General features: G+C 31.4%; 1 protein-coding gene across 1 annotated transcript in view; it reads left to right on the forward strand.

The window, feature by feature from the left end:
- LOC129228432 (nephrin-like) overlaps window positions 1-14,475 on the forward strand; it is a 347,783-nt gene extending 333,308 nt beyond the window's left edge. The window contains exons 16-22 of the mRNA XM_054863113.1: window positions 813-1,115; window positions 2,182-2,472; window positions 3,102-3,326; window positions 11,356-11,501; window positions 12,344-12,455; window positions 12,656-12,786; window positions 14,212-14,475. Coding sequence (XP_054719088.1) covers window positions 813-1,115; window positions 2,182-2,472; window positions 3,102-3,326; window positions 11,356-11,501; window positions 12,344-12,455; window positions 12,656-12,786; window positions 14,212-14,475 — 1,472 coding nt within the window. The remainder of the gene's footprint in view (window positions 1-812; window positions 1,116-2,181; window positions 2,473-3,101; window positions 3,327-11,355; window positions 11,502-12,343; window positions 12,456-12,655; window positions 12,787-14,211) is intronic.
- Window positions 14,476-18,904: the final 4,429 nt, after the last annotated feature.

The raw sequence follows: 18,904 nt of genomic DNA on the forward strand, positions 1-18,904 counted from the left end.
TACTTAAAATTATTTTTGCAAAAAATTGCTTTTATTTCAACCAAAACATGTGCTGTTCCCTCCCTTTCCATGTCACGAAAATTAACAATATTATGAACTTCCCTCCGTTATCGTAGCATCATTTGTGGACGACCCGTAAATGCTTAGCACATTGGAAGTATTCTGTAAATTCTAGAAAGTGAAAATGTTATGAAAAAACATTTTGTCATTTTCAGAACTTATGTGCATAACTTTAAAAAATATAGTAGAAGGAAGGTTTGATTGCTTTTGTGTTGCTTTTCATTTAAGAGGGCAGAAAAAAACTAAAATTACATATAATTGCAAATATATATTTAAAAAAAAAATCTTCAAGACACATATGTGTTTGCTATCGCTTGCTTGTAAAAAACCGTTTCAATCACCCTCAATCAGTTTTAATCCTTAAATAATTAAAATGTCTGGCTGAGGCTGTGAGGAACATCAAGTCTTTAAAACATACTTTGTAAGTTGTTTCATTCTTTAGGTTAGGCTGTGAATCGAAAAGTCAGACGTGGATTCAAATAGACAAGTAGCTTTTTATTCCAATATATGGCTACCCGTGTTTAATTCTGTCTTCTTTTTTATTTAAAACATACAAACTTTGTGTATGTTTTCGCTCTATTAACACTCTGTGTCCCTCTCTCTCTCTCTCAAAAAAAAAAATCAAATATAATTTTTTTCAAAACATATTATACGTTGAAACAAAACATGTTTCTCTTTTACTGACAGTGCACACAAACAATAAAAGTCCAAATATTGCATAAAATGTTGATTGTTCATTTATATATTTTTAGATAAACCAGCAATAGAACGTTCTGGAGCTCATTCTAAAGCAGCTGGAACTGAAGGAGAAGATGTTCGAATAATCTGCAGGGCAACAGGAGCACCTAATGTTTCATTTACATGGTTCCGTGATGGGTCAGCTGTTCCGAAGAGACCATCAAAGTACGAAATAAAGAGTCGACATTTAGATTTCATCAGTTATGAATCCATCTTGACGGTGAAGGACTTAAAGACCCAAGACTACGGTGATTATGAATGCATTGCCAAAAATGATTTGGGATTCGAAAGTTATAAAATTCCCCTCGGACAGAAATGTAAGTTTATCCTTTTTAATGTTTAGTTTATATTTGTGTTATGTGCTGAAATGTTACAAATTGTTTGGACTTATGTTAACAGTAAAACGTAGGAAAAGATACATTCACAACGTTATTCATGTTAGTCCAAAAATTACAGTAAATTCATCGAGTTGTGTAAAAGCATGTTTTCATATCTAAAAAATTATTTTGGTGTGGTAGCATTTTCTTTCTTTCTTTCTTTAATTTCGTTCTGTAGTCAAATGTTTTCTTGGATTGAACTCATTTAAGTCTGCTGAAAGTTATTTCGATTTTATTTCCAAGTATTTTGTTCTTTTCTTAACTATGTTTCAGTTCCTTATTATTAAACGACCTCTCATGCCTAACTTTTATTTCAAAATGAGGAAAGTTCCGTAGCTATAATTTTACTAGGTACTACATTTTATTGAACAATGTTTTCAGGTAGCACTCCACGTTTCACCAATGCAGTCAAACCATGAGCAATTTTCCTTTACATCTGTTGCTTTGCATTAAGCAACGCACATTATAAATGAAATGTTTTTTCAGTTTTTTTTTTTTTTTTTGAGTTATACGTTATGTAAATGTAATAAAAAAATAAAAAAAATATGCCGCCGTGCCTGAAAATCTAACAGATTTCAGTTAACTAACACAATTATAGTGCAATAATTCTGTAGTCTACAATGGTTCAATAATTCTGTAATGTACAATAGTGTATAGTACAATAATTCTGCAGTACAATAGTTCGCAATAATATGTGATACTATTACAGTATAACAAAACTTTTATGAGTTGAATTTTAGTAGAATTTAACACTTGTTAAAGTTTGCACCTTTGTTTGCATTATTTGTGTTACAACAAATGTTTCTAAATTTGAAATTTTTTGAATATTTAATATAATTTTTATTTAATTCATTTTGACATCACGACATTTTACATAAGAGATTTGAATTTTGTACTAATCCTCTTGAGGGCACAGAAACATAAAAAAATGTCTTCAATTGACTCAAATATGAAAGAGTTATTATTTTGACACTTATTTTGAAAAAAAATCTTGTTTCCATTACAGCTGCACCAGATCCACCACTATCACTTACTGTCCTAAACGCAACTCACAATACAGTACTCCTATCCTGGGTTCCTGGCTTTGATGGAGGTCTCCAGCAATCTTATCGTCTTCGGTGGAGAAATGCCCAACGCCCACCTGACGGGCCACATACCATGATTGAAGCAGGAAATGCCACGAGCATATCAGTAGGGGGTCTTGATCTTGGCACAGAATATGTTTTTGCAATTATGGCACACAATGCCCTCGGTGGAAGTGCATACCTGGAAGAAGAAGCTTACGCCATGACGCTAAGTAAGTTCAAACTAAACGAATACTGCCTTTGTGTAACAAAGTAACAGTAGTAAAACAACGTCGATAAAGCATAAAAAAGAAATTGAATTGCAAACACGTTTTTCAGAGTTTCAAGGAACTCCTTTTTCAGTGCAACAGAGTGCGAACATTGGGATGTAATGACTTTCGTTGCATTGAAAAGGGAGTTCCCGGAAACTATGAAAAACACGTCGGCAATGAAACTGCTTTTTGTGCTTTATCAGTGTTATTTTGCTACTGTTACGAACTAAGCTGTTCTGTATTAAGTATTAAATGTGATGATTTTCACATAATATGATTGTAATGTACCGTTACATAAAGTCCTTTAAAAAGACATGTTTTAAGGTAAATTTAAATCTAAGTATTTAGCCAACGACTTATATTGGGGAAAAAATGTAAGTTTGACAAGACTGCAAATTTAATTTTGTATTGTTCTTGCGAATTAAGTATTAACAACTTTTCTCAAACATTGACATTGAAAAAAACATTGAGCCCAATACACCCAAAAACATCGATATTCGAAAGCTTGGCATCGATGACGCACCCTTAGCTCCAATAACAGATTTAACTATCGGTTAACCTCTTAATCGTTTCGTTTTTGTTTCTTCCAGGTGAAGCCCCACTTGGTGAGACTGAAAAAGTGGTGGACGAAGCCTTAGCTGGGAAAGGAGACATCCCTCGCATCATCATCATCACCGTCTCCGTAGTCGGATCTTGTCTACTCATCCTCAACATTGTCCTCGTCGTGTGCTTCGTCCGCAAGCGTCGCAAGAAGCGTCTCGAAGAAGGTAGGGCATCCGAAGACGGCGAACAGCCTCTCTGTCTCTTCTCGCTGGGTAATTGGAGTTCTTTCGGTGTCTGCCTCATTTGCTTTCCTCTTATCTATCGTCTGGCAGCATGACCTCGAACAACCTTTACTCTTGGGCATCCTTTCCAAGCACCAACCCTCTTTCCCTATTTTCTCTTTTCCCCTATTTTCATATCATTCTCGTCTGAGAACGTTTTGAATTATCTTGGCACTTTTGTACTTTGATTTTAACCTAAGCAAATTCATAAAATACTGGGGTGGGGCAAATATTTTGTTACAAATAACTTACCTTATTTCTTTTGTAATGCACTGTTTATTCTAGACATCTATCCGAAGTACAGACTATCAAGTGTTAGCATTTTAAGCCTTTTTTCAATTAGTTCTTTGACACCACGGAAATAATAACAATTTGCTATTATTATCATGTTGATAATTAAATCTGTCATAATAATTAATAATAATATTGTAACAGCAATCTTGCTGCAGTGCTTCCACCGAGCATCCCTTCATCGCGCCATACGTTTCGCGTTATCTGGTCGATGTTATGGCTTAATTCTAATTCATTAAGCAAAAGTTTTATAATGTTTCATTTAGCTAATACCCTTTAACACGTTCACTTCATTTAGCTCTTGCTATTGTACGTATTGGTTATCTTTCGCACTTTTTCCACATGCGCACACTTTCACACACGTTGAGAAACTTTACTTATGTAAAATATTACAAAGTAATTGACTCACCCTGGTAAATGTTTTCTCAGGATGAAACACATTGAGCGAAACAAAATACTTGCATAAATTAAATAAAAAAAATCCTTTTGTGCACTTGTTTTTGGTAAAACAAGTCATGATTAAAATATCAATATGGATAGTTGGAGGACCTACAGGGTTACAGTAGGATCTTTAACACTTAGAAATATCCGGAAGAAGCTCTGTTTTGATCCATATAGGAATCAACGAAGTTTTCAGGGATCAAATATGGGTTTATGGTGCGGTGTGTAGCCTTCTGCTCTACCTTATACCGTCGCCTCAGAGCAACACTAAGATATCTTAGTCTTATTTCTGGGATTAGATGTCTTACTGTTGTTCTAAGGTGACGATATGCCACTAGATTTTGGTGCATACAAAAAAAAAAAAAAATGTCCGACGTTTGTTAAACTAACCGATAAAAAATATTTTACCGTAATAACAAATGCATTTAATAGTATTTTATGTATTAAAAAATGCATAAGTTACCTAGTTGCTACTGTCAGGGTTCGTGGTAAAATTTTCGATGTAAGGGATATTTTAGCGTATTTAGATCTTGGTACATAAAATGTACTAAAGTACCCTTGTACATTCAAAATAAAAGAATTATAGTAATTTTTGCAACACATGGTTATAGTCCTAAGGTTAGTGAAAAACTAGACTTTAAGCTGTTTAGCAGCTGTTATCAAAGAAACATTGATCCCAAGAAGAAACATATCAAAAAATGATTTTAAAAAAAATTACTGTACGTTTCATACTACTCTTTCAATTTTTTCAGGTGCAAAATAATAAATTTCAGAATAAACTAATTTCTTTTATTGAGACCTAAACATATACTTTTATCACTTTAAATGTGCAAGATGCCTTAAGGTACAACAAAATACTCCTTAAGTCTGAGAAGATTTATTTTTTTGCGGAAAAGTTTTCTTTAGAACTCAAAAAATAATAATTCTCATGCGCTACAATATTTTATATGAATGTAGGAAGTAGGAAGTATGCGTTTTTTATAAGTTTTAGCAAACATTTTAGTCAAATAGAATAGACAAATAATCTAAACAATGCTCTATAGCATATCAATATTCGTTTTCCTATTCAAAAAAACACTGAAAAAAATTGTATTATTTTTCTTATTTTCCTTTTAAGTTTGATATTAGTTTCCAAGTATATTAAATCCATCTTAGTAAACAACTTCGAAAAATTTAGCTATCCCTTCGAGGCATTATAGGCTAGTATCGCAGTATACTGAGTATTTCTCTCATATGAATTCATAAAATGTGATAAATTAATCTAGATTCAACCAATCACAATCGAAATTTGGCTATTTGCATTTTAAAACATATTTTTTTTCCCTTTTGTGTCATATTTTTCTGCTTTTTTACTGTCACAACTTTCCTAATTTGATATTATCTAATAAACTTAGTACTGACTAGTTTGTTTTTCTACTACATTGCTATGCACTTGATATTAGTTCTTTGATATTAGAACTTTAAATAAACAGCATAAACATACCTTCACAAGCATCAAACATAAACGATTACTTTTTGTTGGCATGTTTTTCTTATTTCATCTTCCTATTCATCTATTCATTTTGCTATTGTTTTCTTTAAAAATATTATGTAAACCTTTCAAAATAATTTATCCATAAGTTTCATAGGCTTATTAAAATTATAGGCGCATTTTGTGTTTTAAAATTACTTCAACTAGGTAGTGTTTCATTTACAGACGTGTGCACATTTCTAGAATTGAAAAGAAAATCATTAACAATGAGCATTTCTGAAATTTGTCGAGAAAGCGAAATAAGTTCTTTTAATAGGTATTGAATAGGGAAGTTGCAACATATTAAATGTTCATATTTTGGCTATTAGATATTGTTAATTGACCCTCAAAACTAAAAAATTCACCATCGCCGAATTTTAAAACACCGTGATTGATTTTTGATGAATTTTTAAAAATCCACGCGCAAAAGTGCGCACTTCTGAAACGTCCCGAGCGTACGTCACAGGGCGCGAATGGTCAGCCTTCCGCCGAAGATCCCCTTGTTTTCGCGAGGGACATTTTGAGCGCGCTGATATTTTTATTTTTTAGAAATTCAATATTCCTTTTTGACACACTATGGAGACCGGATTTGTTAAAGCACAATCTAAATAATCTTCCTCATTTAACATCAATGATGATATTCGAATATTTCCGAGAGGATGAGAGGTTTAATGTTTCAGAAACGCGAGGAGTTAAATGGGACGAGATAAGCCTTTTACGTTTCGTCTTCGAAGTCGAATGCGTGACCTTCGGCTTCTCCCCTATCGGAAGATCGCATGACGTCACTTCCTATGCCATTTGACGTCACAAGCACTTGAACTTTAAAAATTAATTTAAAAAAAACTACCTATCGTATTGCAAAAATTTTTTCACCTATGATGTTCATACATGTTACTCTATCATATAAAAATAAGATTGAAAAATCAAAAACTTCCCTATTATTGAGATTTTTTTTGGCAAACATATTTATAAAAATATTACTCAGATTGATTCCTTTTTGCATGGTAAATTTATATGAATTGTAGTGGGCGCAAAGAGATGGCTGAATCATATGACATTGGAGGGCTGAAAATTAATTCTTTATGACATAGATATTTACGATATTTGAATGCATTAAAAGATTTTGTTTTAATACAATTTTATTCCTCCCGAAAATATATTGAAAGGAACTGTCTTAATAAGTTCAGTATCCTGTAAAACATTTTTTGTATTTTTCGAACTTTTGCAGAAAGCTTATACAATATGACCCTGCTGTGCTATTCGAAGACTTTGTGTCTCGATGACCTCGAGAACTGTCTTGCACATGTAGAGAGTAACTTTATTTATTTTTATTAAGTTATCTTATGCTATGGGTACACCATTCGAATTCTCCAAGCATATTGTGTATGCCTTTGGAAGCTATATGGTTAATATGTTGCAAATTATTTTATTAATTAAGATAGTCCAAAAAATTGCCAACAACTTTCAAGTTATTTTTTCTCATGACTTCTTTCAGACCTAACGTTGGCGGGAAGATTACGCGATCCTCAGGGCGGGTACGCGGGGGAAAGTCTTATAGACTGAGCTTGTACGAACTTTATATTACACCTGCTCTTTCTAACCTTAGGAAGTTAGTCTAGTCGATTTTAAATTATTATGCTTTTAGTATGGCTGTGGAATTTTAATTAAAAAAAAAGTGGCAGCAAGAGTGAAAGAGCTATAACTTATTTGTTTTTCTTTGCTACGATGATTATATTTTTATAAAATCAAATTTGCATTTCCAATTTATATCTCATATAAGGCAGATTTCATGCAATTATTCCTCTTATTTCTCAAAGCTCTAAAATAATATATCTGTTACAAATCGGAATGAAAATATTAATCAGAGACTCTTACATTTGAAATATTTAAAAAAAAAAACACGTTTGAAATAGGTTTGGATACTTTCAGTCTAGAAATGAGGTCACGTCTGTACATGAACAAAAAAAAAAAAAATCAAGGTTGTAAATTTAAAAGCAAGTTTTGTGGTTCGAACTACTAATTTTGAATTTATGAAAACTGCTCTCTAGAATTGTATTATCTTTTCTATCTTTTCTCTCTGTATGCTGCATTGGTAAGTGCTGCAGAGGTTGGCAAAGATTTGTCAGAGTAAGTATTTGTTGTAAGTCATTTGTTTTATAATAAAAAATAAACTATTTTCCAGGTCGCGACATTTTTTTTAAAATTTGGTCACTTAAAACAAGCAGAGTGAAATAATTTTGATACATTATACAAATAAATTGACCTTTTTCTTTCCAAACAATAATATAGTTTTAGAAATCTATCCATATTATTTATGTAATGAAATACTGTAAAATAAAATAATTATAAGATAAAATTTACCTTTTCTAAAGTATCCTTTATATGCTGTTTTCCGTTTCAATGAGACAGTGAATTTGCTATTGGCGTAAATAGCGAATAAGTTTAAATTTGTGGGTTTTTAAAAACATTTAAGTTAACTTGTAAATGAAAAAATTGAACTTGACACACGGAATAAAAACAAATACTGATCTAGTAAGCTGAAAAGATAAATCATAAGATGAGTGAAGTTTCACTATGTGCAAATATGAAAAATAACTTTTAAATTTTCAAACACAACCAAATATAAGTAATTATGATTTTACTATAACAACCAATATTTCCTTGATTGGTAATTTAAAAATGCTTTAGAGATTTTCGAAACAAAATTGACATTTTCTAAGACGACTTAAGTGTATTTTTAATACTAGACTGTTGAATGAGGGATTTCAAGAACCTCCAGTCTTAATTTTTCAGCTTTAAATGCACTTCATTACACACCAATGAAGCTCTATCATTTCTATAGCAATGCGTCTGCAATATGCAAAATTTATCAAAGTTAATAAATAATTACTGTTAATTGCATATGCATTTACAAAATTACAAATGTTTCGCATGTTTCAGGTTAACTATAAATAAAAGGGTTGATATCAATTTAAAAAAGAATGACAAGGCTGCACGTTACAATATGTCAGAGCAGTACAGCAATCAGAAATAATTTTTTGAAGGGAAGAGGGTGAGTGGCGTCCTAACAGTCTTTACAAACATAAAAAAAAGCACTATTATTGGCTATGTGACTTAAAACCAAGGATTCTCTGGTTAAAACTTGACCCCTTAACCGTCACCGCTACCCCCCCCCTCCTGCAGCAGAACATCAAACCCATAGTTATCGTAAGATAAATAAATACCTTTGTGCTGAATAGTAAAGTCAGACCATACAACGTAAGTAGAAGCACAAATTTGTAAATTACAGCAGACACGTGTTTCGGCGTTACAGGGAACGCCTTTTTCAATGCAAAAAATAATGAGCTTATGGATGAAAAGACATCCGACAAAAGCCAAGAGCAAATAAGCATGCAGCTTAAAAGATAAAAACAGCGGATTAGCCAAACACCCATGACAAAGTTATAAACCGATCAGGAACCAATAGGAATGCAAGCAAAGGCTAGGAGCTTTCCTAGCCTTTGCTTGCATTCCTATTGGTTCCTGATCGGTTTATAACTTTGTCATGGGTGTTTGGCTAATCCGCTGTTTTTATCTTTTAAGCTGCATGCTTATTTGCTCTTGGCTTTTGTCGGATGTCTTTTCATCCATAAGCTCATTATTTTTTGCATTGAAAAAGGCGTTCCCTGTAACGCCGAAACACGTGTCTGCTGTAATTTACAAATTTGTGCTTCTACTTACGTTGTATGGTCTGACTTTACATAGTTATCGTATTTAGGGGTTTTTATATTCATAGGTTGTCACCCAGCTCGAAAAAACGCATTAGAATTTCATCATTTTTGAAACTTTTTTAACATGAAAATAGTAAAAAAATATGGATTACTTCACTTGTGAGGGGAAAAAAAGGATTGAAAACGAATATTAAAACATAAAAAAAGCAAGGCCATAATTGAGAACTTGTTAAAATTGAGTACCTGACGTTTAAAAAGTACTCTTTACAGTTTCTCACCGTAGTTTTAGTTATGTACTTTCAAAAACAAACCTGCCATTAATTCTTAAACCAATTATTCTTGTCACAAGCAATTGGAGAAATTGAAAACCATTAAATCCTTTGTGGTTCTCAATTCATTAACATGTATACCTCATTTTTCGCTCGACAGAAAACCTTAATAAATGATTTAAAAAGCTTTCATTTCCGATTCATTTATCCTTTCGTGATGATGCCATCGGAAATGTGACAAAACTTTTCGAAGTTTTTACTTAATTCAAGCTTTTTCTCCAAATAAATAAGTAAAAAAAAAAAAAAAAATCTAACGCAAATACAATCGCTTGGTTTTCCGTCAACAACATGAAACCTACGACGCATTATCGCAAGAAGGAATTTAATTAATGGCTTCCTTCGTTATTTTCTTGGAGAATACCTGTCGAGTTTTTGGTTTGTTAATTATTGTTTTCTTTTATTCGTTCATCGGAAGAATTTCTTTGAATGTGTATTGGTTAACGATAGCTAATTTATCAAAGGTTAACCTGACTTATCCCTCGGGTGAGTTACAGGGAGCAGAGAACGGAAAAAATGTATTGTGCTTCAAGGATTTCTGTAATGAAAAAGTTACTTTTTGATGGATTACCTCCAACTAGGCATGGGAAGAACAAGTTTCTTCGAACGTGTTAGCAAAAAATAGAAGAAATCCAAAACCATTCGCCCCTCACTATCTGACGGCTTCAGCATTTAAATAAAAAATACGAAAAAAAAAATTGTTCTCTATTGTATCTTGCAAAAGACAACCTTTTCGAAATGTGAGAATGAGAAAATATCACCCCATTTTTTAAAAACTAAAGTGATATATTTTCTTGCACAAAAAGGAAATATATTCTTAGAACAAATAAATGAATTACAAGCGTTTTAATGCACAAAAGTTGCAATATTACTCCAGACACGTATTTCGGGGTTACAAGGACCCCCCTTTTTCAGTTCAAAGAAGTGGATTGATTACTATTGGATAAAAAGTCATCCGAGGAAAGCTAGTAGTAGGAGTAACTTTCCTCGGATGGCTTTTCAATCAAAAGCTCACACTTCTTCGCATTGAGAAAGGGACTCTTTGTATCCTCGAAACACGTGTCTGCAGTAATTTGCAATGTTTGCGCATTAAAACTTTGATAATTTATTAATTTGATTTTGAAGAACAAAGGTTTTATTCTTAGATATTGTCACTTAATAGTTTTGGAAGTAGTGTTTATATTTTGAGTGGGCAAAACAACAGTGAGTTACTAGGTGAAAACACAGAACATGTGAAGTAGGATGTATGGAAAGCTATTTCAAAATTTTCAAATAATGTCCCATGCATGAAAGAAAAAAAAGGGATTAATCATTTCAACATTTTGAACACGATTAAATTCAAGTGTCACTGCAATTAAACCTGAACGCTTTAAGAGAGTTCATAAAGTATAACAGCTTTCATTGTTTCAATAAAATACATTTTGAGACTGGTAACATAGTCATAAAATCGAAAATAAACTGCATTATTTTCAAAGAATTCTTTTATTTTTTTATTTATTTTTTTAAGATAAAAATGTTTCTGATAATGGAAAAGAAACTGCAATCATCAACTGCTAAAAACGAAACGTATAAACATCTAGAGTGTAAAATAGAGAAAAAAGCGCAAATAGCTGAATTAGTCGTAACATAATTTAAATGGAGTAATTTGTAACAAGGACACATATATTATAAAATATTTTGTGATGTATTTTTTGGAAATGTTCCTTCAGTTTTGATAGCATGAATTTATATTCTAATTTCAGAAAGTGACCATTCCAGCAGCAAGGCGGCCACCATAGAAATGTACGCTCCCAGTAGCTACAATGAGGGTCTAAATGGCGAGAGCTTGAGCTGCAATTCTGAGAAGAGTGACAACTACTCAGACGGACACAGCGCTGGGGGATACTCGGTTAGTTCACTTTTAAATAGTTTTTTTTTAATCTGGTAATGTTGATTTGCTAAAAGATTAAAAAGCTGAAACATCTTCTCAAAAGCGTACATGATATTTAAAAAAATTAAATAGATCTGAATTTTTTATATCCAGACAAATGTACATGAAATAAAATTTCGTGTGTGTAGTGTAAGAAAGATTCTAAAACGTCCCAGCAAAAAAAAAAATGGGCAGCTAATTTTTTCCACTAACATACCTAGCTAAAACAGCAACGTTTCACACTAAAAGTCAGTTTGTTGTATTAACCTGAAATATTTTAGTAGAAATCCGAAATATTTTTAATCTAAAACACTCATGTTTTTTGTAATAAACCAATAAACTTAAGAGAAATGTTAAATATGTTTATGATAATAGCTCCTAAAGCAAACATGGCCAAAGCTAAAGCCAAACTGCAAGCGAATCCCAACCAGCTTAGTTCCCAGGAATTCTTGCAAAGTTACATTATAAAAGATACTGCCATTAGTTCTTGCACGGAAATAATTGCACGGGAATCCCCGTATTTTGCACGGAAATGACATGACTTTTCGGAAATTTCTTACAGTATGTAAAAGATTAAATTCAAAGATTTAATATATATTTTAATTATCTACATACACTATTGTAATAGTTATTTTTAGGACAAAACTATGTAATATACATCGTTTTTTTAGGAAACTAATGTTATGAAGAACTGACTGTCGTTTATTGATATTCTAAATTTAAGAAAAAGGTTGTCTTTGCCAAAGGTTTATGTCTTTTAAAGATTTTGGTTTTACGTTTTTTAACTCATACTACATATTAATTGTAATTTTTTATTTTAGGAGGAACAGGTTAAAGCTGAAACCACAGCCTACATTAGTGCTCACTCTGATGGAACTTATATCCCTGATTCTTCAATGCCTTATTATTGTCCCTATCCCTACCCTGATCAAGGTAAGTAACCAACAATACCGTATTTTAATATCATCTACATACATTAACAACCTTATTATTTTCGCTTTCACATTTTTGAAATGCAATAACCATATTATATACACTCTACTTTCGAAGAGGATGACATTTTCGCCAAGCAAATGTATTGTAATAATTTTTGTTTATGTTTTTGAAAACTAATGTTTTGTAAATTTTTTTAGTCAACTTGGAGGACAGATACGACCGTGGTGGTGGTGTTCCCAATAAGCTTTTATATGGAACAGAAGAGGATTTTTATACAAGCGCTCTAAGGAGGAATGCCTATAACTTGAAACTGGGCGACAGACCCGACGTAAGCTTTACTCTTAATAAACTAAATTTCTTAGTAGAAAGAAAGTATGTTTATGGTTTAGTATGCAGTAATTTAGTAAACTCATGATGTCACTTAAACAAAGTGTAATTACTTTTTTCTATTAGAAATACTGAAGAAACATTGAACTATAAGCCACTGCAGGAACGACTGCCCTAGACAAATAGTTTATTTCAATTTAAATATCAAAACAACTCAAAAAATCCCAACAAGTCAGTAAATTTAAACAGACATCGTGTTTAAGCAGGTTTAAAGTATTTAATTCTAGTATAATTAAGAAAAAATAATTCATACACTTTTGTAGATGTACAAAAATAGATTTGGTATTACCAACAAAAACATTTTTCATTACAAACAAAATAGGTCGAGTAATTTCGCTTACGATTCAAATGTATTTCTGTATTTTTCCCGATCACATTCTGATGTGCTTGTATATGCACAAAGTGCTTTAATGATCTTTAATGCAAATAAATGATGTATATTTTGTTAGATTACGGAGCTAAATTGAAACTATTAAAATTGCTCATTAAAATGAAGGACCTTCTGGTTTCCCTGCACATTTGTGTGTTACCTACTCTAAAAAGTCGATTATGCGTTGCTGATATCGATTTAAAGAACATTACAAATTTATTGTAGCATTTAAATATTAATAAATGTGTTCATTAATGTATCGATATAGTTTAATAATGTGATTAAAATACACTTTTATAGTAGACATTTTTCAAGTAAATATCCTTAAACGCATATAAAAGAAGCAGAATTGTAACACAACTGGTATTAAAATCGGTTTCAAGTTGCATGAGATGCATCACATTTTAATAATAAGGATGGTCATTTAGATATCAAATACCGTAGAGTCCGTTTTTTAAAGTATCAGTTAAAATAATAACCCACTTAACACAATACATTTTCAATGTACTTAACTAATGTAATGTGTTATTTTGATCCCGGTTAATGGAATTCCCGTTTATTAGAGTATTTTTTCGAGCTAAAATGGCTATTCCATTATGCGGGTTCGACTGTAACATAACATGAGTTAAAGGATGTCTTGGTGATGTCTTACTCTTATATTATTGCCTACCGTAGAGGGAAAGACTTTGTGATAGCATGGTGTGAAACTGTGCTACATCATATATGTTAATACCTATGCAATAAAGCAAAATTAAGTTACACTGAAGATAAAGCAGGGAGTAGCACATTTCAAACTTTCAATCTGTCACAAAAACAGCATCCTACCAGTAATATTTGCGTCATAATCTATTGGCAGAATCTAAAGCCTGCTATTATATAAAGCCGTCCCATCGGACGGTAGTATACATTCAGTTCATTACCGTATTTTGCTATAAACGCATTTTCAATCATTAAACCGGCCCATTTATGTTAATTTACTTTTTCTTGTTATTTCAGACATTTGAAAAAGGGGTCTACCCACCCCCTCCTCCTGGTCGCACTGCAGCAAGTGGTGCAGAAATGCATTACAATCCTGGCAGCGACCACTATGTTCCATATCCTCCAGGCGGACCAACCTCCTCCAAGCCCTCACCGGCTCTCAGCACTTTCAATCCTCATGCGCAAGGTGTCACACACTCCCCGGTGCATTCGACGCCCAATCAGTGCAATCACATGCCTCCCGGTGGCCCACCCGGGGAGCTCGATGGACATCTCGTCTGACGAAGCACCCCGGTCTAAAGTAGCTTTGGACTCATCCACTAATGTGCTATTTGCCCTTTTTGAAGCATCGAGATTATACAACTGAAACGTACGCAAGACGTCACATGGACAGTGTAGAAACTTTCTGTAACTAGAAGACGTGTGATACTACTTCTACGTTTGCTGATCGTCAAAAATCGTCACATGAGTGATCGTCTGTCTAAAAAAAGTAGTCCACCGATTACTGTGAATCAAGGCTTAAATGTTTCTTAAACACATCTTGAAAGTGAGGAAGACCTGATGGAAAGCTTAATCCAGTTAAATGTGTTTCCGTACAAAAATGCAAGTTACCAACTCTTGATGGATTGTTAAATATGATTGAATTGTGGAAGCGCGTTCATGATTTTCAAACTTTCATTGTTTGTGAGACAGATAATATTCAAAGATATCTTTTGTAATAACGTATTCCTTATATGTTTGAAATCTAGGATATGCTAGGTGAGATTCATTCGTATGTGAAATCTTCCTCTAGCACATATGCTCGCCTTTTTAACGGAAACAATTTGTAAATATCAAGACCAAACTACACGGAATAGACTTGACTGTTAAGCATTTTATGTTCTGAATCATGTTTCATGCATTTTTAAACAACGTGACAATAAAGTGAAGTAGCAAGAGATCGAAACTATATGATCGTTGAATCCAACAAATGTAGTTCTTTCTGGAGATTGTGTCTTTACTCCTTATCCGCTTTTTTCTTAAAACCAAATGCCTCTTACTGTCTTAGCCAATTGGATGCGGTGTGAAATGTGCAAGTTTTACATCATCCAGCTACATTTTTTTCTTTATGTTTCGAAGAAATGGCATTTTGACACTAATCTTCTCTCAATAAACTGCATGAATTACTACTTCTTCCTTACTCATGCGTACTACATGAACAAATTGGATTCAGCTGCTCGAATCTGAATAATTTGCAGTGCTCTAAGCTGCATAATTATCAGTGCCCTAACCTGCGTAATTATCAGTGCGTGGAATGTATCTGCCCTGTGGATGTATTTTCCGGCCGCCGATGAGCTTTTATTGAAAACGATTTGTGGTGCTCAAATTTTGTACTTGTGCTTCAAAAAGAAAATCTCTTTGTGTGCCTTATCTTCAAAATGTTTTTACTCGGTGAAATCATTAAAAACTACTATGCTCTTTAATGTGCGTTATTGTGAAAAGAATGGAGTTATGCCTATCATTGGACTACTAAATAAGTCATTGGGTAAAATTATATTTATAAAATTTAATTTTAAACAACATTCAAAGCAATAATTATAGCTTGTATCTATTATATTGATTATATCTAAGAGTCAATTGCTCACGGTTTGAATTACACTACTTCCAAACGTAAGATTTTTATGATTTTTCGATCGCTGTTTGCTGTTATGACTTACTTTTGGAGACATTGTTAATTTCGATACAACTTCGGCAATGCTAATAGATATAATTTGAAAACTTTGATTGTGATAATGCCAGTTTGATGATATTAATTATGTATTGAATCATCAAATAGTATCTCAGTCACTCTACCTATCTTACCAATCCTGTATGATCATACATTTAGTCACTAAATTAATGACATTACCTACTCATTAAGTTTAAAAATGATGAAGTGACCCTTTTTTTGGTGACATCTCTATGTCTTTAAACTTGTGCTTCTAATTCTAACTGTGTGACTGTTGGTGACATTCAAACCAGTGAACACCTATAAAGTGAATATTTTTTAAAAAGCTATGATAAATATAGTATCTTCAATTTTTCCAATAAGTGATTTTTTATTTATTTTTTTTTCCATTATAAAAATAATCACGTGTTTTGGATTAACATTTTCAAAGACAATTCATTTTAAAGAAGATTTCACAAAACGCATTTGCTTATTTAACAATGCGACAGTACTCATTTTTTACAGGATTTTTTTTTATACTTTCTTTTTACTTCGTAGTAGTTTTTTTTAATAACTATTTTTTTAATGCTTTGATCAACTTTTATTTACACTCTAATTTTTATTTTAATCAAATTTTTGTGTTCTGAAACGTACGCTTTGGGTGGGATCTCATTTTAAGACCCTAAGCGAAAATCTCAGGAAAAATTTAGAGTTTCAACTTTGATCTTTTCATGGTACATTTTTCATGTCACAAACTATATTATAACAAACATAATGTTAAGTTTTATTTTAGTATATACATTTAGTTCTTATATTAGAAAAACTTATATTAAAATAATCTTCTTCTAAGAATCTTACATTAATAAGTATTACTGAAGTAAATTTAAATTAAATTTTTTCTATATATTTTCTAAATATTGAAAAAAAAAAACACATTTTTTCCCCGTTACTCTTATGTTTCTCTTAAATTTGGAGAAATAAATTGTTTAAAATGCTGTTTTAAAATTAGATCTAAATAGATTACAACGAGAAAAGATACAGTTACTCATACAATAGTTAAAGTATTCGGAAAACATTTGCTCGTAGGTGGGAACTTATTTTTCTTTCAAGAACTATATTCAGAAAATCTCATATTTTCTTAGAAAAAATAATTGAAAAATAAAATTTTCCTTCTATTGTTTGTCAGTTAATACTTATAATTACGTTCTCAACATAACGGCATTTGGTGCCGTAAAAAACTCTTTACATCATTAAAATGAAAAAAAAAAAAATCCAAGTAATTTTTCAGTTGACATCCTCAAGAGTTGTCATTATTATTCTTTTAATAATTCAAGAAAGAACTGAATTATTAAAAAAATAAACTGCAAATTTACGATTATATTTGTTGGGGATATTTGTTTATAAATTATTCAAACAGAAATAAGGTGTATAAACAAACAACCTAAAGTGATTTGCATTAGTAGTCCTTTTTTATGAAAAGCTCATGGAACATAAATGGGCAAAATTTTTCAACCCATACTTTTTTCACTCTTTGCGTTATAGTCAACGGGTTTCCTTATTTGAGAACAAGATTTTTGCCGTTTAGAGTTCGATACTACATGCAAATAAGTACATTAACAAAAAAAACATCACAATGCTGAAAATTATTATTATTTTTTTAATAGAGAAATATTTCTGACAACAAAGAAGGTTAAAATAGTGGTAAACTTATTTTTTAAAAATGATAAGAAAATAAAATTATTTATTACATTTGTTAGCACTGAAAATATGTTCCTATAAAAAGGATGCTTTCAATGATATCCGATTTCTTCGTAGTGAATAAATCGTTTTTTAGATTTGTTTAAATTAAGAATACAAATGTTACGCTAATATTACATCTTGCCATATAATTTATTTTGTGTTAAAAATGTAATTCATTTTGTTTACTTCTTTTGTAAATATATTTTTACTTTGATACGTTTTCTTTGTAGTGTTGTATTTAATGTCATGAGATGCAAATTTAGTACTTTAAACAGTGTTTCTTTGTTTTATAATATATACGTATAAATTTCATAGTTTTCAAAGTTGTAAGAGTTAAGGAAGCATTCTTTTAGGGTTTTTTGAGGGGGAGGTCACAAATTATTAAATATTAATTCTAGTTATTTTGGTAGTGTCTAAATAACATTTTATTTTAAGTTGAAAATATCGTTGTATTTATTAAAGATACTGTTACTACTGTGATACTGTGAGCTATTTTAAAAACCTAAAGAATATATAAATTTCAACTTAACTTCGTCAATGAGTTTATCTGTTATTATTTAATGCAAAAATAGTTTTATTTTTTACGAACTAATTCATGTTAAGCAGGCATAATTTTAAATGGGCATTTCAAATACAGAAGATTCACTTTCCTGCACAAAATTTTTTTAAACATACATTATGCTAAATTACAGTTTTGTTTACGATTAAAGAACGGTATCACCTTTTTTTCAAATCTGCATTGAATTTCAGTAAGAAAAAGCATTATAAAATAGAAATATTTAATGTGATTTTTCATAACCGTTGATTGTTTCACAAACTTAAATAAAATGTATTATGATGAATTTGGTCTCCTTACAATGAGAAATAAATTGACAGACATATAATTTTGTCGTTAAAAAATATTTTAAGGCATAGTTTGTTTAACCAAATCTTTTTTTCAATTTCTTTATTTTTCGGTACCAAATTAAAAAAAATGGTGTATGAGAATACTACCTTTTAACGAAATTAACGATTTGATAGCAAGTTTAGTATTTAGCTTTGATAAATACTTTTTAAGTTTCCTTGGGAATTAATTATATCAGCTGACAATTTTGGCGTTGTATTTCAAAAAAAAAAAAATATATAATTATTAATATGTGTGATAATTATTGTTGTGTTATGTGTTATAATAATTAATATTTTTCTCTAAATTAAGACCATTTAATTAGTCTATCCTTTTCTTTCACACATAAGGAATAATTTCCAGAAATTTCAACTGAAGACTTAAGTACGATTGATCTTTCA

This window comes from Uloborus diversus, chromosome 8 (assembly GCF_026930045.1).
Source record: "Uloborus diversus isolate 005 chromosome 8, Udiv.v.3.1, whole genome shotgun sequence".
Taxonomy (NCBI): Eukaryota; Metazoa; Arthropoda; class Arachnida; order Araneae; family Uloboridae; genus Uloborus; species Uloborus diversus.